Here is a 22,674-nt window from a genome sequence, read left to right on the forward strand (position 1 = left end):
GTGTCCCCCCAGAGGACCGAGCGTCACGTGGATCAGCCCACACGACACGAACACTAATCAGTCGGCCAAAAGAGACGTGGGCGGGGGATCGTCCTGACAATCTTACTTAGAGCCACCTGCATTATTCAGGAGACGGGCTCCACTAAGAGACGGTTCTTCTTCTCTCGGCAGGTCAAGCCCTCGCCATTAAATATGCATTTCATTTACACTTAATGACAAATGATGGAGTCCTCACTCGATTGCATGAAGCTGCATACTCGATTGCATGCAATTGTGCAAGCGATGGATCGATTTCTTCAGAAATCGTGCAAAGGGGCTGGTTTTCAATGATTTTTCCATTTCAATTCAATTCCATTATTATATTATTGCACAACCCACGTTACCGCTGCACCTCCGTCACACAGACAGAGGAGCCAGTTTAAAAGCTCAGGGGGCTCAGAGGAGAGAAGATCCAAGCACACGCAAACATAAAATGGGGCCAACTGAGACTGACAAAGGAAGCATGAAGATTAAACACGAAGGTGCTGCCTCCTAGTGGGGAGCCAAATCTATGTTAAACATACAGCATTTTCTGGGGTGCATTTAAATATGAAACGGTTGCCTGTTTATCACATGTAATCTGACTGTGACAGCTACTGTTAGTGTAGCCTAACAATCATTACTAAATATGAATTCAAAATACGAAGCACGATCAAGATAAATTTAATTTCTTTAATTTTTTTTATTTTTTATGTGTTTGATGTGATAGTATCGCCGGTGTATCGTAGCCTGCGACAAGACAAGAAATGACAAGAAAATAATAATCAATAAAGAAATGATCTCTGTGAAAAGTGCTACTTTCAATAAAGTGTGATTTAAAAAAAAATGTTATTGATGTTATTAAAAGGAGATTACTGTTATTTGTAAGAAATCCATTTTCATTTACATTTACATTTACAGCATTTATCAGACGTCCTTATCCAGAGCGACTAACAATCAGTAGTTACAGGGACAGTCCCCCCCTGGAGACACTCAGGGTTAAGTGTCCTGCTCAGGGACACAATGGTAGTAAGTGGGGTTTGAACCTGGCTCTTCTGGTTCACAGGCGAGTGTCTTACCCACTAGGCTACTAACACCTTTATAATGCAACATTTTCTAAATGTTCTGCTGGAATAGTCACAGCTAAGTTATTAAGATTAGGATACGCTCTTCCTGAACAGTGTGTCTCAAGGAAACAATGATTTAAAGATTAGGGTGAGATAAGGTGAAATGGGGCGGATGGTACAGTCTTGACAGCCATAGTGTTACCTGAAGGAGACCCAAAACTATCCGAACTGCAGCTAAAAGGGCAAAGGAAGTGATAAAAATCAGGCACCTTCACACACTGAGACACAACGTTCCCCCTGCTGGAAGAACGGTTTGTTCTGTTCCGTTCATTCCTCTGGTGAAGTAGAAAGTTTCCTCCTGGTCAAGAGAGCCTCGTAACCAGGTTGGGGATTTCATGCAAACTCCATACAGTTATGGGCCGGGATTCTAACTCTCAACCTTGGAGGTATGGTGCCACGTGTCTCTGTGTGTTAGAAAAAATATACAGCAACGTATTGCAATATTTTACGTGGGGATATTGTATCGATACAGGGACATCAAATATCGATATTTTTGTGTCCAAACCGGGTCCACTGGGTGGTGCTGTCGAGCGTTCTCTTCAGTGAGGTCGGCAGAGCTGAGAAACAACCTCCACTCCTGTAGATGGCGCTGTACATCCGGGTTCATCACTAAACATGACGGACCGATCACAGCATCTTGTATTTCAGCGGACAAATTTCACTGTGTGCACCGTGTGCTGTGCATCACATGTGACAATAACTTCACTTAAAAAAAAGAACGCCCTGAAGAATCTAAGAGGGAATTCTTTATTAAAAATAAATAAATAAATCTTACTTTGAAAAGGCTTCGTCCAAACCATCATCAACTTCCTGTAATAAATCAATGAATAAACTAAATTAGTACAATGAAGAAACGCATTGCATTCTGTACCAAAGGCAAATTTTAATAGGCTTTAAAAACGGCCTTACCCTTTCAAAACAAAGTTCAGTCGTAGCATCAGAGGAGCCTTTAATGTCCAGGAGAGTCTCTGCTGCTGCTGCATTTAACACAGAACGTCAACATGCATTAGGCGATTCGAGTGTACGGCAAAAAATTGACGATAAAGGCCCTAACAGCACCTTTCATACTAATGCAAATGATCTGTGTTCATCTTGCCCTCTCTCTTTTAACTCGGCAGGCCGGGTGTACTGTCTCCATCACCAGCAGACACGAGTTGCCGCTCTTCCTCTGAAAGAAGCGCGTACTGCACCAACTCCACGGCCTGAAACGTGCCCGGTGCAACAGCAGTACCATTTCACCACGCAACGCTTCTGATTTGAACCAGGACGGTGCTTTTAATACCTTCTTCAGAGCCTTGCCAGACCCCAAAGGCGACCCTGAAAGCATGGGCCACAGTCTTGGCCTGCAGAGCGAGGCAAGGGGATAAGGAGGCGCGTTAGACCACAATATAACAGTACTCATAAGACTTCATACTTTTACAAGATAGGATAAGTGCGGTTGGGCGGGTGCACAACTTTACTGACATGAGTAAGAAATTGTTTGCATGGGTTTCTTCACATATCTGTGCAGGACTACTAAAATGCAGGATGCCACAATTTTCACACGCATGCGAAACGTTTTGCTTTTTAGTATTATATTATGGAAATTCGGAGTAATAAGAGGGGAAAATACACAAGGCGTGGCACCCCAGAGTCTTGTTCTGCTGGCCTCGGGCATTGTAGGCGAACACCTTGTGATGCATCTTGTCTGCTGTGCAGTAGGATATTCTACGTAGGATAAACAGGCGGTCGCAGCCAAAACCACTGCCAACAGCGCCCCCAAGTGGACGACTGGCTGACCTAATATTATTACATAAATACGTTTTTCTCATTTCTCACCTATAGATGGAGACGTGCTCTATGAGATGGTTGGACTCCAGCTCCTACTGGTCGATTCCGTGATGTGACACTTATAAGGGGACCTTCTGTAGTTTCTTCCCACTTGCTTTGGCCTAAAGAAAGGGACCATTTAACAAACTCTGTAAATATCGTTCTTATAAACATATCATTTTACCTTTTACTTTTGTCAATAATAATAATGATAATAATGTGTGTCCAATGCATTATCATACCTTCACCTTCTTTTGTATTTTTTGTATTCAGAATAAAATCTATTTTTACAGTACAGGCCAAAAGTCTGGACGCACCTTCTCATTCAACGTGTTTTCTTTATCTTCATGACCATTTACGTTGGTAGAGTCTCACTGAAGGCATCAAAACTATGAATGAACACATGTGGAGTTCTGTACTTAACAAAAAGTGGAGACCTGACCTCCACAGTCACCGGACCTGAACCCAATCCAGATGGTTTGGGGTGAGCTGGACCAACAAGTGCTAAACACCTCTGGGAACTCCTTCAAGACTGTTGGAGAAGCATTTCAGGTGACGACCTCTTGAAGCTCATCGAGAGAATGCCTAGAGTGTGTAAAGCAGTAATCAGAGCAAAGAAACTAGAATATAAAACATGTTTTCACTTATTTCACCTTTTTTTGTTAAGTACAGAACTCCACACGTGTTCATTCATAGTTTTGATGCCTTCAGTGAGAATCTACCAACGTAAATGGTCATGAAAATAAAGAAAACACGTCGAATGAGAAGGTGTCCAAATTTTGGCCTGTACTGTACTTTCGTGCTCTATTTTTCAATAGCGTGTATTCAGTAAAATCGAACCCACAGTGGCAACAACCCTTTTCACAGCTGCCATGGAAAGTTCTTGTCCTTTGGGCTGGTCCACCAGGGTCATGCCTAAATGGCGCAGGTTAAAGGTCGTGCCCTCCAAAAGGGTCTCCTTTGTGTCCGTCCAGTTCTCCAAAAGTTCTACAGAGAAAAAAAACGAGCTGCTGCACGCTCCGAACGTGAGAGGTCAGGGGTTAACTCGGTTCCAACGTGGATGTATTTGTACGTGGTTGGCTGCGCATTGAGCTTTGTGAGTGTAAATATTTGCCAACTGCATTTGCACTATAACCGGAAGGAAGTGTGTTTTCAAACTTCGGATGATATGTAAGACGCTTCATAGGCAGAAATGTCATGTTGTTAAATTGTCATAGTGTCTTGCATTGCCACAATCCATTTATATTTATAGTGAAATATTGGCACGAAAAGTCAAAGTACTTCTCACTGTACGCAGAGAAGTATACGAACCGGAAATGGCAGAACATAAAGGTGCCCAATCTTCTCCTCTGAACTTTTACTGCTAACCGAGTTCCACTCGAGCGAAAGCGGTCCAACCTGATGAGACGGAGGGAGGGCAGCCGGCCTTCCTCGTGATCGAGCTTAACTGAGACGAGCCACTCGTCTGAGTGACCGAGCCCAGGGCAGGGCGTAAATCTGCCGGCTATAAACCGGGACGAACTCCCCGGCCCTCCATCATCTCGGTGCACACGATGCTGGCAACCTCATAAAAAAAGGGGATCAAACAGCAAGATTGTCTGATGATACTACCGGTTCCTGCTTTTTTTCGATTCTGACAAAAATGTTATGGGTTTTTTTGGCCCGAGGTTCGATGGTGAACACTTCACCTTTGAACCTCGGGCCAAAAAAAAAAAACCCATAACCCTGGGTCAGTAGATCAGTGGGCTGCAGCGTGCATTTAAAACCTGATCATAATTCTGTCCGCAGGAGAAGTAAAAACTAAAATTGACATTTTTTTTGGGATGAATAGAAATATAAACGCTTCGGTTTGAAGAAAATGTCCGAACATTCTTGGCCAGGGCACTTTTGGATACTAAATAACTGCCAATTTTAGGGGGTTTAATAAAAATGTACATCTTTTTTTGCACATTTTACCCGTTTTAAGGGGAGTCATGGTCTCAGCTGGAGGTGAAAGGTGAAAGGTGAGAGTTCGGCGCTCCCGGGCCGCGGATCATCGCTCTCCCAGCCGAGCGGACGGCTTCCACGAAAAAAAAAAAAACTAATGAGATTTAATAACTTTAACGACAAATGTGAGGCGCGTCGCTAAATTCACGTTAAAAACAATTAATTTCCGGCAATTAATAAATCTCCATTCATCACCTCCGTAACCCGGCACTTGTGACCGCACGGCGCTCGAATCGTGTATTAATGCGCCGCTGTCGCCGGCGGACTACTTTACTCGGCGGAATGACGCGCAGTGCTTATTAACATCAAATCGGTTTTTTTCGACATATTTTCTGTGTATCTCGTTCGTGACTGTGTGTCCTTTTAATTCTGTCGGTTGGGCCTGCATAAAACTGGCCCGTACACTCAGGCACTTTAGTAAAAGTGAGATAAGAACATGGTAAAGTGTGTGTTTTTCCGTCCATGGAAGTAGCAATTGATAATTAATAATAAGATTTATGATTTTACATTCGCAAGTGACAAACGACTGGCTCCCATGACCACGTTCTTTTAAACAGCTTGCACCATCGACAAGACTTATTTAATAGTTTTTTTTTTTTTTTTTTTATTGTGTACCCCACAGAGTGCAAGAACCCAGTTCTAGAACGGAACAAAATGGACGAGAAACAGAACAGGCTTTTTTTTTTTTTTTCTCTTTACTCTCCACAAAGTTTTAACACCCCCCCCCCCCTCCTCCTCCCGCCAAAAAAAAGAAAAAAAAAAAAAAAAAGAGAAGATTATGACGCCATTGCAATCCACAGAAATACTTTCCAAGGTAGGCCGAAAAACACACGACGCCTAGAGATTAATGCAACACCTCACTGGAAAACGAATGCCTAAAACCAGATGAACATTTCTGCTTGTAACATGATGCGAACTTCAGCAACCACAGAAAGAAAAAAAAAAAAAGTAGATATATAGTTTTAGACCAATAAAAGAAAAAGTGGGTATGCAACCAACTTTCTTTTCCACTCTTACGGGTGGGGGGGGGGGGGGGGGAACCATATTCCAGTGCTTTATGTTACATTACTTTTAATAAATAACTATGATGGAGAAGAGGGGAAAAAAAAAAAAAAGAATAGAACACCCACACTTGGCACTTTTGACTGAAATGAAAAACATTCATGTGAAATTATTTTACATGGTCGTAAACACGTGGGTGCCAGCACCGTGGCACCGGGAGCTCGGGTTGGATCTTGAACGTTTTCTTCCCTTCCATGGTGCATCGGAGGGGAGCAGGAGAGGGGAAAACGGATCGGATGGGGGTGGGGTGGGTGATTTCTTCGGGATTCTGCCCAGTGAAACGTGTCTGCATCTTCTTGAACTAGAGATCTCAAGGCACTGCGTAGTACGTCAACTGGCAAGTATCAGTTACCTTGACATCATATTTGTAGTTTCAGTCCAATATCTACTCATTTGGTCCATGAAGTCCAGAAAAATGCAGAAGCATTTAGTCCCATGTGAAGTTAAGAATTTCTGAAATAATACAAATCGATTGAGGGGCTGGTCTGAAAGGAGAGGGACGACGGTCATGACATTTACATTGCCGGTCGTGACCCGGCTGAAACGGTGCTTTTTAATGAAAACGGGAAAACACGCAGCACCTCGAAGCAACACAGCAGTGGAGAAGAACAACACTAACGTTCTCATTTCAAGGGAAGAACGGAACCGAAACGTCACTTTTATTTCATCCCCCCTTTTTCCTGTTACATTCATCAAAAGATCAGAAATGTCAGAATTTCCCAACAAAGTCAATAATATGCCACTGCTTTTGACAAATGGCAAAAAGACGTTGTTCTCCATCTTAAAAAAAAAAAAAAAAGTCCCATGAGATCCTTTGGGGGGAAAAAAAAAATAAAAAAATTATATATATATATTTATATAGATAGAAACTGACCACAACACACTGCGTTCTGTGACTGCTTCCCATAAAACACTTAGAAAACAAACAGGGCAGTCCAAGGTTTCATGAAGTCCCTTTTTAATCCTACTTGATACTTCACCAGAAAAAACACTTCCAAGGTCTCAGATGAGAAGAAGGAGAAGAAAAAAAAAAAAAATACTAAAGCCACCAATAACACACACACACACACACACACAAAACCTGGCCAATGAACAGAGTTGAAGTGAATGGGAGGGGGGGGGGGGGGTGGCGTTCACTTTTTAAGGGGCTGGTAGACTGAAGCATTGGGGTCCAGGCTTGAAGGACTGGTGTCCATAAACTTGCTGGAGTAGTGAGGCGTGACGGGGGTCAGGCTGTTGGCCTCGGTCGAGTACGCGATGCTGGGCATGACGGCCATGACTTCCGCTATCTTCTGCTTCAGCTCCTTTATTTCGTGCTCCTTCTGCATGATCTGGCCTGGAGAGAGGAGACGGGGGAACGGGATTAAATTCTGTCCACAATAAACCGTGGACCTATTATACAGAACGTGACCACTGATCAGGTAGTCGTTCACATTCCTTCCTCTCTATTTGAAACGGTCCAACGGGTGTCATCCAGGCAGCCAAACAGAAGTGTCCCAGAAACAGCAAACTTGTGAAACGCATTGAACTTTTACATTCGGGGTGTTACGTGAATGACCCACCGACATTTTTAGACAAATCTGCTGACAAGCGGTCAGAAATTCGGTGTTCAGGGGCAAACTAGCATTTAGAGTTTATACCCAAAAGGTCAGAGGCGTCCTCAGCATTTACAAAAAGAACCGCTTGGTAGTTCGGGCCAGCGGGGGCCTAGCGGTTAAGGAAGTGGCCCCGTAATCAGAAGGTTGCCGGTTCGAATCCCCGATCCGCCAAGGTGTCACTGAGATGCCACACGCGCCTGTCATGGCTGACAACTGCTCACCAAGGCTGATGGTTAAATACAGCGGACACATTTCACTGTGTGCACAGTGTGCTGTGCATCACAATCACTTCACTAGTTTAGTTTATCCAAAATGTGACTAACATTAAGACGAGTTCCCCTAGCCGGTGCTGCAGTGGCCAGAAATGGCTATAGGTGTAAAATGCGTTTCACCGTTCAGAGCGCGGTAGCTCTCAGACGGACCTGTAATTTGTCCCCTTACGATGTCCCGTTTCTCAGGCTTTTTCCGCCCGGAGAATTTTCCAGCCCTCCCCTAAAACATTATCTCCACCGGCCGTCATGGCTTCCAAGGCTTCCAGTTGCTGAGAGATTGGGTGTAAAAATGAGAACAAATGGATTATTTGATTGGTGAACGGTGCCGGCCGTAAGTGGCCGTAATTCTGCACCGAGGCTGAATTTCGGAAAGAGACCTCAGATACAGAATTAGGGGACCAACAAGCCCGATATAAAAGAAAATGTCCATAATAGGGGGCCTTTAATACCAAATCATGTAGCTTAGTGGTAATATTCAGGTCACATTATGAAAATGGACAAAACCCCCTTCAAATTGTGCAGCCCTAGTTGAGATATATCGTCACCAGATGAGATATTGTAGTGTTGGAACCCATTTCATCCCTGAAACTTTGCACCGCGCTCGTCTACAGACAGACAGTCTCAGGAAGCCACTATCACATAGTTAAAGGCCCTCGTTTCTACTGAATCAGCAGAGAGGGGTTTCTCCAGACCACCTGCCACTGACTGAAAACAGAGGTTTCACCAAAATAAAAAGCATGGAAATAAAACCGGAGAATTTGGGTACCTTGCGCAATCTCCAGCTGTCTCTTGGCGTCGCCCAGCGCCGAGAACAGGTCCAGCTTGATCCTGGTCTCCGCGCTGAGGCTGTTCTCCAGGTGCTGGGTTTTGTCCTGCATGGCTGACAGCGCCGACATCAGCACGTCCGTGTCCTTCTCGTTTTCTTTATACTTGCGCAACTCCTGGAAAGCACAGAGACGTTAGGACGTAGGACGTTCATTTACTGCCAATTTTACTGGCGCATGTAAAAACGTCACTAGTTATTGTATATTCATATTTCACAGGCACATTCCTAACTTCTAATACATAATACAATCAAAACCCTGTATTTCTGTTCAAATCGGAATTGGCGGTGAGGGCTGGGGGAGGAGCCTGTGGCCGCGCCTCAGGTTTATGAGGGAAGCGCAATGGCAGAAATATTCAAAAGAGGCGCGCAGCGTTAATGCACCGCGATGATTGAAGGCCGTGGAATTTCCATCTTTGGCCCTGCGGCTCTGTCGCGTGATCGGCTGACCTGCGCTTTGACCTCCAGCTCGCGGATCTGCTCCTCCTTCAGCTTCACGTCCTGGGTCAGCTTCTTGCACTCCGACTCCAGCTCCCTGATGCGGCCGCGGAGCGAGTCTGTGCACTCGCCCCTGCAGGGCCGGGAAAAGAGAGCGAGAGAGAGAGAGAGAACGTCAGCATCCACACCTACTCCATGCAACCCGCGCACGGTCCCCAGGGGCAAAAAACAGGTGGCACAATCCATTACACGCGTCACCGGAGTGGCTTTTTGCGCATGTCCCATAGACACATTTGCACATGCATATTTAATGCTGACCCCAGTCAGAAGCCCACTCCAGTTTTATTTCTTCATTTTAAAACAGGAAGCTCATTAGAACCAGAAAACGGGTCCGTTCTACATTTACATTTACGGCATTTATCAGACGCCCTTATCCAGAGCGACTTACAACCAGTAGTTACAGGGACAGTCTCCCTGTAGCAACTTAGGGTTAAGTGTCTTGCTCAGGGACACGATGGTAGTAAGTGGGATTTGAACCCGGGTCTTCTGGTTCACAGGCGAGTGTGTTAACCACTAGGCTACTACCACCCGTTCTCAAACCACGTGGTCTTTCCCCATTTACACCAAAGTCCAGTCTTTCTGCTTCCTAGGAAATCCTTTGTTGTGGCCATATAGCTCTTTACTCCCAATTTCACTTTCGCTATGAGTACAGCGGTCCACGTTCTACCGTCTAACTTCATCGACATTTAATGCATCATACGGTTCTTTTGTGACTTCAACGACCTCCTGAAGCACAGGGCAACCTTCTCGGTGACTGTGGGACGTGCCTAGACCTTGCCGTGGTTTTATGAAGTGAGCTAAACTGATTAAATGGATCAGTTTTTGCTGATTTAAATCCATGTGGCTGTTAGGCATATATACATCTATATCTATGTTGTGTACATCACGCCAGAGCCCACGACCTGGATGCTGCCGCCAAGGCCACGGCGCGCGCCGCGGTCGCCTCCTCCATCCTCTTCCTCTTCTTCTCGTCTGCCAGTTGTTTCTCGGCAGCCGCCCGGGCGTCCTGCTCCGCCTTGAGACGCTTTTCCAGCTGGACGATGGTCTGCTTGTCCTTCTGCTTGGCCTGGACGGCATTATGGAGCCTGGAGACACACGCACAAGCAGGAACAGATTCCACGCGCGCTCACAAATACGTTGAAATGTGTTAAACGTTGGCATTCAAACGAGGGTTATTTGGCCAGAGAAATATTACGGAGACGCTCCAAACATACGTTGTAATTGTGGCATCAGGGAAAATTTTGTATTATTTTATTCGATATAATAATTCGATATGCTAATTTAGAAAAGTATTGGACCTGCTGCTACACGTTGTCCATCATTAAATCAGGACCGATGCAAGCGGTTATTAACGCGGCCCCGCCCCGCCCCGCCCTCACTTGTTCTGCAGCAGCTCGTTCTCCTGCCGCAGCTGGCCCAGCTCGGAGCGCATGTTCCTCTCCGCGCTGCTCAGGGAGCTGATCTGGCCGCGCAGGTCCTGCTCCACCTGACGACTCGCCTGCAGGTCGGCCTTCAGCTTCTTAATGTCCTGCTCCAGCCTGGGGACAGAAAGCAAACAGGTCCGTCCCGAGCATCAATTTACGGAGACATCCAGCAATACCAACCTGAACGTCCAACCACATGCCTCAGCCATACAGCTGAAGAAAAGCTACAGCCTCACATGCTCGGACGTCTAAAGTGAAAGTGAAGTGACTCGCTGTGATGCACAGCAGCTCAGCACATGGTGACAAGCTGAAATGTGTCCTCTGTATTTAACCATCATCCTGAGTGAGCAGTGGGCAGCCATGACAGGCGTCCGGGGAGCAGTGTGTGGGGACGGTGGCACATCAGTGGCAACTTGGCGGGTCGGGATTCGAACCGGCAACCTTCTGATTACGGGGCCGCTTCCTTAACCACTAGGCCACACCTAAAAAAACACTTAAGTCACAGCCTAGTCTTACGCCATGGCTATGCAAAGACCCAAGGCTGCATTGTAGGAGAAAATTGTGTCCGAACACTAGACCACCATTACACCGTATAAAACTACGTCTACCTAGATCTCGTATCTTTTAAAAAGGTATTTCATAGTTCTTTGGGGTTTTTGTGACAATGACAATGGAGATCTGTCCTGTTTTATATTGTATGACTGAAGCCATAGGTGGTAGTGTCCTAGCGGGTAACACACTCGCCTGTGAACCAGAAGACCCAGGTTCAAATCCCACTTACTACCATCGCGTCCCTGAGCAGGACACTTAACCCTGAGTGTCTCCAGGGGGGGACTGTCCCCGTAACTACTGGTTGTAAGTCGCTCTGGATAAGAACATCTGGTAAATGCTGTAAATGAATTAGCTTGGCCTTGTAGGCTGCATCTCCATTTTAAAACAGAGTTTCCGTCATTGTTGTCTCGTGTCTAACCGGATACCGAGGCTATACTGTCCCTCAAGCACCTCGCCCATTACTGAACATCATTCTTCAATTCAAATTTAATTTACGTTTCCAAGCATCCAAAATGAAAAGGTCGTGAGTGCAGGGTCACGATTTGATTGGCACCCGCATAACAGGACGTGGCGTCAATATTTGACACACTCGTGCCACGACGTAAAATGTGCAGTGCGCATATTATCTCAGGAAGGTCAGCATGTGGCCAGTGGCCAAAGCGAGAGGCAGGGGACACGCAGGCATCATGCTAACGTGCTACGCACGATTAAAGCTAAAGTGACAATGGCAGCCAAGATGGTGGGTCCAGCCTCCCGGCATTTTTAATTAATTACAGGTAATAACCTATCTGTGTTTCCATCAGTCAACAGCACCCGCTGAATCTTTCTCGGTGGGACCTAGTCCTTTAGAGCAGTGGCGGCCTGGCCCGTAATCAGAAGGTTGCCGGTTCGAATCCCGATCCGCCAAGGTGCCACTGTTGAAGGCACCGTCACCACACACTGCTCCCCGGGCACCTGTCATGGCCGCCCACTGCTCACCAACGGTGATGGTTAAATGCAGAGGGCACGTTTCACCGTGTCACCATGTGCTGTGCTGCTGTCTATCACAAGTGACGATCACTTCACTTTATCACTTTATCTTTGGATGTGTTCTGTGATGGATGGATCCTCTGAATCTCGTGTCCTGATTCTCGGACCCTCATTGCAAGTCATCCGTAGATTGGTTTCCATATTGCCGTTAATTCTTGTAAAAACGTACAGGCTCAGGCCGTAATGCTAACGTTAGCGCTGCCGGCTCGCTCCGAACGGGCTGATGCGTTGCGCTCGCGGCGGTAATTCAAAAAAAATTCAGCGACGAGAAGTCGCGGAGCAGGCGGGAAAAACGAGAAGGCGTTGGCCAATCAGCCAGGTTCAGCCGGGTTGTTGTGGGCGGGGAAACAATGATTGGCTGCCAGCAGACACGCCTCCCCGCGAGCCTTTACACGCGTACGTATTCACCGTCACAAAGCACGTCTGTGACGGTCCTCGGTCATCCCGGCGAATTTGTCTGAAAGCAGAGTCGTGGTAACAGGACGTTCTGTCTTCAAACGTGGAGACGCTTCATTCTGCGTCCACAGAACTTCGTCAGTCTCCGTCAGAAAGTTCTGCGTCTCCACTTTTAAACGACTCTACTTTCAGACGGTACAAAATACGCACGTTGTGCAAGTTGAGCGTCAAGTCACGCCCTCGTAATTTTTACAGCCTCGTATAATATTATTAAGTTAATAAACTGTTATCATCACCCTCGCAGGGACTTGGAGGGGCTGCAAAATAACGTACAAGCCGCTTCACCGCAGGCCGGACCAATTTACGGTCACGTCCGCTGCGCGTCTACCTGACGATGAGATGTGACCATAAAAAAAAAGTTAACGTACGAACGCCTACCATCATATAACGTATTCCCCGTACCATGCCAGAAAAATATTGTCTAGTTATTGTTATTAAACCAGAACATTTTGGTACGGCGTAGCCTTGGTGTATCATTAAAGCTAAAGTGAAGTGATTGTCAGCACAGCACACGGTGCACACGGTGAAACGTGTCCTCTGCATTTAACCATCACCCTTGGTGAGAAGTTGGCACCATGACAGGCGCCCGGGGAGCAGCGTGTGGGGACGGGACCTTCAGTAGCACCTTGGCGGCTCAGGGTTCGAAACGGTGACTTTCTGGTTACGGGGCCGCTTCCTTAACCGCCAGGCCACTACCAGGAACTAGGAAGACGGGTTCGGCCGGACCTTACCGCACGAGGCTGTCCAGCTTGGGCAGCTGGTTGTTGGGTATACAGTTCTCCGTCGGGTCTCTGTGCGTGGCGGAGTTCTTCCCCGCGCACTTTTGCTTCTTCTCGTTCTTGGCGGATGAGGAAGCCGCCGCCGCCGCCGACGAGGGAACGCTGCCGTTCGTGGAGCTGTGGCTGCGCGGGGACGAGTTCCCGCCCGCCAGCGAGCTCCTGCAGTTCTTATTGGAGGAGGCGGGCGCCGCGGCCGCCTCGTCTCTGAGGAGCAGGTTCTCGGCGCTCGCGCCCAGATCGTTGTGGAGTCTCTTGCTGCTCAGGTGGTTCTCCATGTATTCCAGCTCCTGCAGTCTGGAGTCCACCGTGTGCAGGATGTTGTTGTTCATTCCTATACTGTGCGGCTTTTTCGACTCCCGCTCTTTGCCGCCATCTTTGCCCTTCTCCCTGTACTCCAGTTCGGGCAGCGGCACGGGAACTTTCTTGGCCGGGGCGCCGTTCTGAGACACGACGGTGGCGTCGGCCTCCGACAGACCTCTGGCTGCTGCGGCTGCGGGAAGAAGGACGGGCGGTTAAAGGGCACGAAACGCAGGGACGACAGGGTGGTAGTAGCCTAGCGGGTAGCACACTCACCTATGAACCAGAAGACCCAGGTTCAAACCCCACTTACTACCATTGTGTCCCTGAGCAAGACACTTAACCCTGAGTGTCTCCAGGGGGGGACTGTCCCTGTAACTACTGGTTGTAAGGTTGGTAGGGTTCTGTAAGTAGGGCGGTAGTAGCCTAGTGGGTAACACCTATGAACCAGAACCAGAAGACCCAGGTTCAAACCCCACTTACTACCATTGTGTCCCTGAGCAAGACACTTAACCCCGAGTGTCTCCAGGGGGGGACTGTCCCTGTAACTACTGGTTGTAAGGTTGGTAGGGTTCTGTAAGTAGGGCGGTAGTAGCCTAGTGGGTAACACCTATGAACCAGAACCAGAAGACCCAGGTTCAAACCCCACTTACTACCATTGTGTCCCTGAGCAAGACACTTAACCCTGAGTGTCTCCAGGGGGGGGGAACTGTCCCTGTAACTACTGATTGCAAGTCGCTCTGGATAAGGGCGTCTGATAAATGCGGTAAATGTAAATGTATAAAAATGTAAAAGACGCCACGGCACGGGGAGGGGGGTCCCGCTGACCTTCCTCGGCTTCTCTCTCCTGCCTCTGGAGCATCTGCTGCTCGGGCGGGAGGGCCTGCTGCAGCAGCTGCATGTAAAACTCGTTTTCCTTCTGCACCTCCTTCTGCTTCCGCAGCCGCATCTTGTAGCTGACGTAGCTCTTGAAGCCGAAGCCCAGCGTCACCACCGGGTAGCCGATGCTGTCACGGCAGAGAGAAGGTCTATTGCTTGAAAAGGTCAACTATTAATAGTAATGAAACGAGACTTTAAATCACAGTTAAATGGTATTGTTGAACATGCACAACTGGCCAAAAGTTTAAAACAATAAATAAAAAAAAAAAAAAAGATTCTACATTCTGCACAATTAATATTATTTTACATCGGTAACAACGTTACGCTTGCAGCGTACGTTGTTACCGCTGCAAGCGTAACGTAATGTCAAGATTGTAGATAAAAAAACCTTTCCAAACCCTCCCAGCACCTTTTCCAGCATGAACAATGAATATCTACGTACTAAACTCACACTTCAACACACATAATGTGACATTTCTAATGTTTGCTTATAGTACGTATAAAACGTGTATTAAGCGTCTTACATATTTAACGGAGCTTGATGAATTTACAACGCAACCCGTATACGTACTTATCCTGACAATATCTGGTGTGATAAAGCAACTTCTAAGTAATTCCCATCATCAATAACGTAATAATGCCTCGTGCCATATGCAAACACTGCACCCCGTCGCGCATTATCCCATAGCTCAAGTGACATGTGGTCAGAGGAATGCAAATCTGTTTATTTAATTTTTAACACCGTGGAGTTCAGCGCGACTCGAACTAAACAGATTTTCGAACCAGATCTAGCTGCTTTGTAAAGCAATGAGGCACGAGAGGCAATAAATTACGGTGACTCCACCATGATTGATGTTGTCGGCCGTGACAGATGTAATACCACTAATGCCACTTCCATTATTACTAAAAATTAATGCAGCTGGCGATAACGACAAAAACGACGCAGCTGTTCAGCTAAAAGGCGGAGTTCGTTAACATTTGGCAACGGTTGCCTAGCAACATATTACAAACAGCAACACGAAAAGCCCTTCTGGGCGTAGAAAGGATTCCGACAACCTGTGTGCGGGTAACAATGCCACGGCTTTGAAAGAGAGCATATCTATAATGCACAATCTATATCAGCTGTAATTAGTTGGATTATATATGTATAATCAGCGTTATACTGGTCTATGTTTAGAAAATGTCATGAGGGAATTATGTAAAAATAATATATATATTTACCAGTGGGCAGCAAACGGGCGGCACAGGTCCACGTGGAAGTTTTTCAAGTCCTTGAATCGGATGGCGGCTTCAATGTAGACGAAGAGGATCCATAAAGATACGGTTGGCAGGCACACGCCGCGCTCTGCGGTGAAGGAAGGGCATTTTTAGCCAATCACATTTCCCGAATTCAAATACGTCGGAGGCTCTCTGCTTAACACATAATGGGTCCTGGGTTCGAACCCCGCTTGCTACCATCGTGTCCCCGAGCAAGACGCTTAACCCTGAGTGTGTCCCGGGGTGGGGGGGGACCGTCCCTGTAAATACTGCTGGTAAACGCCACGAACGGCGCTATTTTTTGACAGAGCAGAATGCAAGAATTTGCATAAACAAATAGATAATTCACGGCCAGAACGAGGGAGCAGCGTTTCAGACTAAAGAGAAAGTGAAGTGATTGTCACATGTGATACACAGCAGCACAGCACACGGTGCACACAGTGAAATTTGTCCTCTGCATTTAACCATCACCCTGAGTGAGCAGTGGGCAGCCATGACAGGCGCCCGGAGAGCAGTGTGTGGGGACGGGACCTTCAACAAGGGGACCTCAGTGGTACCTTGGCGGGTCGGGATTCAAACCGGCAACCTTCTGATTACGGGGCGGATAGAGTGGCCGCAGCGTCAGTCACCGGGACGGAGGCCGCGGGGCGCCGGCTGCTCCTCACACTCCCGTCGAGGCTTGCTCACGGTGGCATGACCGTCACCGGTTCATTATTCCCCAGCGTCAGAGATCACTCGACACCCATTATCCCCCCTTTTCAGTGACTGCAGTTGAGCGCCACGTTACGAAATGTTACCCACTGAAGAGGGATTTTTTTTCCGGTTTGGAATCTTCGGGGACATTTTTGGGGACATACGTGACCACAAGCACATTTAGAGCCTTCCTAAGCCGCAAGTGGGCGCGGTCCCACCTCAGTAACCATCCTGGACGGGAAGGCTGCAAAAACCAACAATAATCAGCGGCATCATCGTCCCCAAAGGATCGTACCTGTGTGCCACACGTACTGTACCCACACGTACGTGCTGGCGGCGAAGAACAGCCACTGGACGGGGATGAACAGCAGGCATATGATGTCGGACGTGAACGCCACGCAGACGAAAAAGACCGAGAACGCCTGGAAGAAACACACACACACACACACACACACACACACACACACACACACACACACAGACAGAAAAAACGATCAGCGAGTCGGAGCGAGAGACCGTGGCGGCGGACTGTCCCGTTATTAGCACCGCTCGGCGGCGACGACGCTTGATTGTGACCCATTTCTCCACTCAGACCCTTCCTAAATGGCCAAAAGCGCAGGGAATTCTGGGAAAGTCTCTGAAAGATAATTTCCATCCATTATTTTCCTTCTGTTCTGATTGAACGCGACAAAAATATTGAATATATTATATTGAATTTGGGTATTGCACACATTCATAATTTCCAAATAAAAACACACACAATGACAAGCAGGCAGCCCATGATGTATTAAATTTGACTGTTAAATATGTGCCTCCACAGTACTAATGACATCAGGAAATCTGTATTTTTTTACGTATTAAGACTGTATTAAATGTTTGTATGAAATATTAGCCACCCCTATAATGAGGTTAGCTGGGTCAAATTGTGCTCGAGGTCGCGATTGGCCAACAGGAAGGCTCCTTGTTGGACGGCCGAGCGGCAGGGTGTCCTCACCAGTCCCTGGTATCTGAAGGAGTCGTACACGCTCCGGATGAAGAGCCAGAAAGGCCACAGGTACTCGAACCTGAACTCCAGCACAAAGTCTGCCAAGAGGACCAGGGCCCAGACCACCAGGAACTTCAGATACAGGAAGGTGCTGTGGGGGGAAAAAAAAGGAGATTTATTATTTTTACACGCACGGCATCCCCTCGCATTTACAGTTCTTGTCCCCGCGTCCGGAATACGCAGATGGTACAACATCGCGGCCCGGAGCAAAACCGGACAACAAATTAGTGGGCGGTAGTAGCCTAGTCGGTAACGCACTCGCCTATGAACCAGAAGACCCGGGTTCGAATCCCACTTACTACCATCGTGTCCCTGAGCAAGACACTTAACCCTGAGTGTCTCCAGGGGGGGGACTGTCCCTGTCACTACTGACTGTAAATTGCTCTGGATAAGGGCGTCTGGTAAATGCTGTAAAATAAAAATGTCCCCCACGATATGGGATGCCAGTCGGTGCGGTGGACACTTGTAGCCCATTCAGGACGTCACTTTCCAAAATGTCCAGGACCTGATTTGTTAAAAATTAAATACTCACGTCCTGGTCACCCACCCAACATCTCGCAGATTATCTTAATTTTCTGTCCGGCCTCACGGTCGCCTACCGTTCAATGGACAACCCGGGCAGGAGGGACATAAACGGGTTTACATTTAAAGCAGGGTCGTTATATAAAAGCCAGAGAGCTGCACTTTAAGACCAGTTTAACTGGAGGCTCCCACACACATACACACACACACACACACACACACACACACACGTCGTTTTCATCCGTGAACCGAGCATCGGTTACGGCGGGTAGGCCCGAAAGGAGCGACGGCGGCCCCGAGCAGGCCTGGCCAGGCCGCCGGTACCTGCTGTGGATCCCCTCGGCGATTCGGCTCCGTTTTATCGGGCGACGGAGTTTGCTGCAGTCCGCACTGCGCCGCTTCATTCTCCTCCGCTTGTCTTTCACTCCCCGACGCCGTCACTGGTCCGCTCGACGTTCCGCGCCGCTGCAGGGGGTCCGGGGTACGGGCGCATCGCCGGCCGGGGCGTCGGAGGAGCGGCTCGGTTCGTCTCGTACGAGAGACGGCGAAATAAATAAAAACATTGTCGCGCAGGCCCTCCTCCTCCTCCCCCCCGCTTCTTTTTATTTCGGCCGTCGACGTGACGCCGTGACGTAACGTGCGTCAGGCCGACGTGCTTGCGTGCCCGGGTCCAAGATGGCGGCGCCCGGGGCCCGAAGCGTTTCGCTGTAGCTACGCGACGTTTTCTGCGTTTGTAGCGGAGGTACGTCCGATGTTTGCTCTCTAGATCACGATCTCCGGTGTGTAACCTGGTTTCTGTGTTTTATGGAGTCCGCGCTACAGATTTAGCAGCTGTTAATGCGTCCTTAGTCCCATGTAAATAAAGTTTGCTAAAGCTAACCGTGTATACGTTAACCACGTGCTATATACTATAAACCCTTTAACCTAGTGGCAATGTATTCTTTACATTAGAATCTACTTATTTACAGATAAAGTGCCTGTAAGAAAGATAGAATGAGGATATGACTACAGATTACAGATTATTATACAGTACAGGCCAAAAGTTAGGACACACCTAATCCAACGTGTTTTCTTTCGTTTCATGACCATTTACGTTGGTAGATTCTCACCGAAGGCGTCAAAACTAAGAATGAACACATGTGGAGTTATGTACTTAACAAAAAAAGGTGAAATAACTGAAAACATGTTTTATATTCTAGTTTCTTTGCTCTGATTGCTGCTTTGTACACTCTTGGCATTCTCTCGATAAGCTTCAAGAGGTCGTCACCTGAAATGCTTCTCCAACAGTCTTGAAGGAGTTCCCAGAGGTGTTTAGCACTTGTTGGGGTCCAGCTCACCCCAAACCATCTGGATTGGGTTCAGGTCCGGTGACTGTGGAGGTCAGGTCTCCACTTTTCCATATCTCCACATGTGTTAGTTTTGATGCCTTCAGTGAGAATCTACCAACGTAAATGGTCATGAAAGTAAAGAAAACACGTTGAATGAGAAGATGTCCAGACTTTTGGCCTCTACTGTACATAAGTCACATATAATTTTTCTATGCCTGAGTAGTAATATGCATATTTATTTATGGGTGGTTAGTAACATTTTCCTGATAAATAAATCTCTCACTTAAACGCGGCAGCAAAGCACGTCCATAACTAAAACATATAACACAAAATAGTGTAAAGATGAAATAGATTATGCTGTTTATGATAATAAATACATTTTTTTTATGCCCGCTCGCTTCCTGATTTCAGTTCATTACAGAGATTTGCCACAGTATATCAGGAACATGCCGACAGTACTGAACTTAAGCCGTGAGGTGGTGAAGATGAGGAGCGAGGTGAAGAGGGTGAGGGTGCTGATCATCCGTAAGCTCACTCGTCAAATCTCCGCCCTCAAGAAGAAGAAAGGGACGGAGGCCGACCTGCAGAGGAACCAGCGTCGGGTGACGAGGTTGCTGGAGGAGATACACGAGTTGCGGGTACTTGCCCCGGACACGGTCACCAAGGCTGCCCTGCAAAAGGACATTAGCTTTGAGAAGGTGTGTCAAAATCCACAGGCCGGCCTGTCAGAGCGCGCCACGGCCCGCATTGTTACTCATCCTCAGTTCAGCAAGAAGATTCGAAGCATTAAAGACGCAATTAAAGCTTTTAAAGAGGAAAGGATCAGTGCTGCTAAGTCTGAGAAAAGGACTAAGAAAGAAGCAGAAGAACTTGCGGTGATCACAGACGCCGGCGGCAGTGACGATGGAGAACTGGGGGAGGCCGTGAATAAAGAACGGGAGGAAAAAAGTGATGACTGCTGCAGAGAAATCCTGAATGCAGGCACGGATGAATCGCTGGATGTGACAAAGGAAGATGGTGAGAAAACTGCTCACGTAGGACGGGTAGGTTAAACGCGTCCGTAAGATTATGGCTAACTATGTAGTGCCTGCTTATGGCAGTGTGTTTATCAAATGCATTTGTGTGCACCGAAACCAACATATAATATTCTTGTTATTAAAAATACCCCATTTGCTTAGTTGTATCTACCATTTTTCGTTTTAAATTTGGTTTTAGATCAATTTTCAAAAAATTTTATTATAGCTTTGAAAGGAGAAGAAACTGAGATGTTTCAAGCATGTGCTTCATGGCAGCACAATTTTGAATCAACTGAAGTAATTAGAAATGAATCTGGATTTTGAGAGCGTTCATTTTGCTCTTTGAAGGACTATGTGCAGGAAGACACCCCACATTTAAATTTACAGCATTTACCAGACGCCCTTATCCAGAGTGACTTACAGTCAGTAGTTACAGGGACAGTCCCCCCCCGGAGACACTCAGGGTTAAGTGTCTTGCTCAGGGACACAATGGTAGTAAGTGGGGTTTGAACCTGGGTCTTCTGGTTCATAGGCGAGTGTGTTACCCACTAGGCTACTACCACCCTACAGTCAGGAGAATGATGGCCAGTGTCTGCGGTGGTACTTCCCACTCGGTGCAGTTAACACTCTTCTTTGTTTTGTTCCTCGCAGATGTCATCAGAAACGGAGGAAGTGCCAGAGAAGGTTGTGAGGATGAGGAAAGAGGTGAAGAAGATCAGGGTGCTCATCATCCATAAGCTCACCCATCAGATTGGAGTGTTAAAGGGAAAGAAAGGTGAGCCGCCGGAAGTGGAGGAGAACCGGCGGAATGCCGCCACGCTCCTGGAAGAAATTCGCGTTCTAAGGACCCTCAGACCCGATGAAGTGACTAACGCAGCTCTGCTGGGAAACGCCAACCTGGAGGAAATGAGCCGAGACCCAAAAGGCCGAGCCGCCGCCCGCATCATCACACATGACCGCTTCGTTGCGAAGCTGCAGGCTGTCTCAGAGGCTCTTCAGAAGGAGCAAGCCAAGTGTGAGCGAACGCTTAAACAGCGCAAAAAGGTTTCTCCGGACTCTTTAGGCAGAAGTGGTGAAAGTGATGGCAGAATGGAGGAAGAGGAGAAGAAGGAATTTCTTGAAGGGGTGGAAGGTTCAGCTGAGTCCGAACCAAAAGAGAGGGACGCAAGCAGATCATCTCTTCTTCTGAGAACACAAAGCATGGAGGTCAAGCCCGCAAAGCCCCCGGTGACACAGCCCGGTCTGCAAGAAGGGTCCTCCGAACTAGAAATCGCTCCAAATTCCCCAAGGAAACATGAAAGCCCTGTCAAGAAAACAGTCAAAGATGTTCCTCTTCCAAAGAGCAAACAAGTCCACCAACCTGAACGTAAGAAGCCTGAGCAAGAAAACGAGGAGGAGGAGGAGGAGCATGAGTCTGAGAGTGACTTGGAATCGTCCGAGGACGAGGAGGAAAAGGAGTACTTCGACGACAGCACCGAGGAGCGTTTTCACAAGCAGTCGTCCCAGTCCGAAGAGAGCGACCACGACGACTTCTTCTTGGGCAAAGTCAGCAAATTTAAGAAGAGAAAATCTGATCCCGCCCCAGGGCCGCAGAAGGAGAAAGCTCGGGGGCAGGAGGGGGCCATTCAGAAGCAGGACCTCGGACCTGCCAGGCTGCAGTCCGTCTTTTGCTCGACTCTGGCGTCGGCTGGCCATCAGAAGCCCAAGCAAGCCTTCGGACGAGGAGGACCAAAACCACCCCGCTTCCAGAACCAAAGCAGACAGCCAGAGGGCGCGTCTAAAGCATCGTGGGTCAAGAGCCGCGGCCCCGAGCCTCCGTTTGAACGGAAGCAGAACCACCGACCAGCGCCCGGGAAGACTCTCAGGCCGCCCCAGACGACGCAGCAAGCCCTCCATCCATCTTGGGAAGCGAGTCGCAAGAGGAAAGAGCAGCAGGGCCAAATTGCGGCTTTTCAGGGGAAAAAGATCAAATTTGACGACGACGACGACTAAGTCTGTGCTCTTTCCGAAAATAAAGTACTATATATTTGTCATTGTGCAGTTGACTCCTTAAAACAGCACGGCTATTAAAATCTGATCTTAAATGTGATCTTTTGTTGTTGTTCTTTATGCATTTTTAAAATTGCCATAATTTGTAAGTCAGCAGTAAAATATGTCTGAACAAATAAACACAACTTTGCGTCATTAACGCACGACCACGTGTT

General features: G+C 47.6%; 2 protein-coding genes across 2 annotated transcripts; one reads left to right on the forward strand and one right to left on the reverse strand.

The window, feature by feature from the left end:
• Positions 1-6,024: 6,024 nt before the first annotated feature.
• maco1a (macoilin 1a) lies at positions 6,025-19,159 on the reverse strand. Its single transcript, XM_028964457.1, has 11 exons — positions 18,451-19,159; positions 17,554-17,695; positions 16,855-16,981; positions 15,831-15,954; positions 14,559-14,737; positions 13,386-13,923; positions 10,573-10,731; positions 10,096-10,278; positions 9,146-9,266; positions 8,639-8,813; positions 6,025-7,338 (listed from the first exon to the last, which is right to left on the reverse strand). The coding sequence occupies exons 1-11, from the start codon at positions 18,528-18,530 to the stop codon at positions 7,136-7,138; spliced, it is 2,031 nt and encodes a 676-aa protein (XP_028820290.1). The 5' UTR covers positions 18,531-19,159; the 3' UTR covers positions 6,025-7,135.
• srfbp1 (serum response factor binding protein 1) lies at positions 18,726-22,665 on the forward strand. Its single transcript, XM_028964459.1, has 3 exons — positions 18,726-18,868; positions 19,866-20,497; positions 21,122-22,665. The coding sequence occupies exons 2-3, from the start codon at positions 19,901-19,903 to the stop codon at positions 22,460-22,462; spliced, it is 1,938 nt and encodes a 645-aa protein (XP_028820292.1). The 5' UTR covers positions 18,726-18,868; positions 19,866-19,900; the 3' UTR covers positions 22,463-22,665.
• The last annotated feature ends 9 nt before the right edge of the window (positions 22,666-22,674 follow it).

This window comes from Denticeps clupeoides, chromosome 20 (genome assembly GCF_900700375.1).
Source record: "Denticeps clupeoides chromosome 20, fDenClu1.1, whole genome shotgun sequence".
Taxonomy (NCBI): Eukaryota; Metazoa; Chordata; class Actinopteri; order Clupeiformes; family Denticipitidae; genus Denticeps; species Denticeps clupeoides.

Excerpts from the sequence above, each read along its gene's own strand:
- maco1a (XM_028964457.1), bottom strand. The coding sequence starts at position 18,530 with ATGAAGCGGCGCAGTGCGGACTGCAGCAAACTCCGTCGCCCGATAAAA. Across the intron at positions 15,955-16,854 it reads ACAGTACGTGTGGCACACAG|AGCGCGGCGTGTGCCTGCCA; the intron begins GTACGATCCTTT and ends CCTTCACCGCAG. Across the intron at positions 14,738-15,830 it reads CGCCCGTTTGCTGCCCACTG|CATCGGCTACCCGGTGGTGA; the intron begins GTAAATATATAT and ends CTGCCGTGACAG.
- srfbp1 (XM_028964459.1), top strand. The coding sequence starts at position 19,901 with ATGCCGACAGTACTGAACTTAAGCCGTGAGGTGGTGAAGATGAGGAGC. Across the intron at positions 20,498-21,121 it reads AAACTGCTCACGTAGGACGG|ATGTCATCAGAAACGGAGGA; the intron begins GTAGGTTAAACG and ends TGTTCCTCGCAG.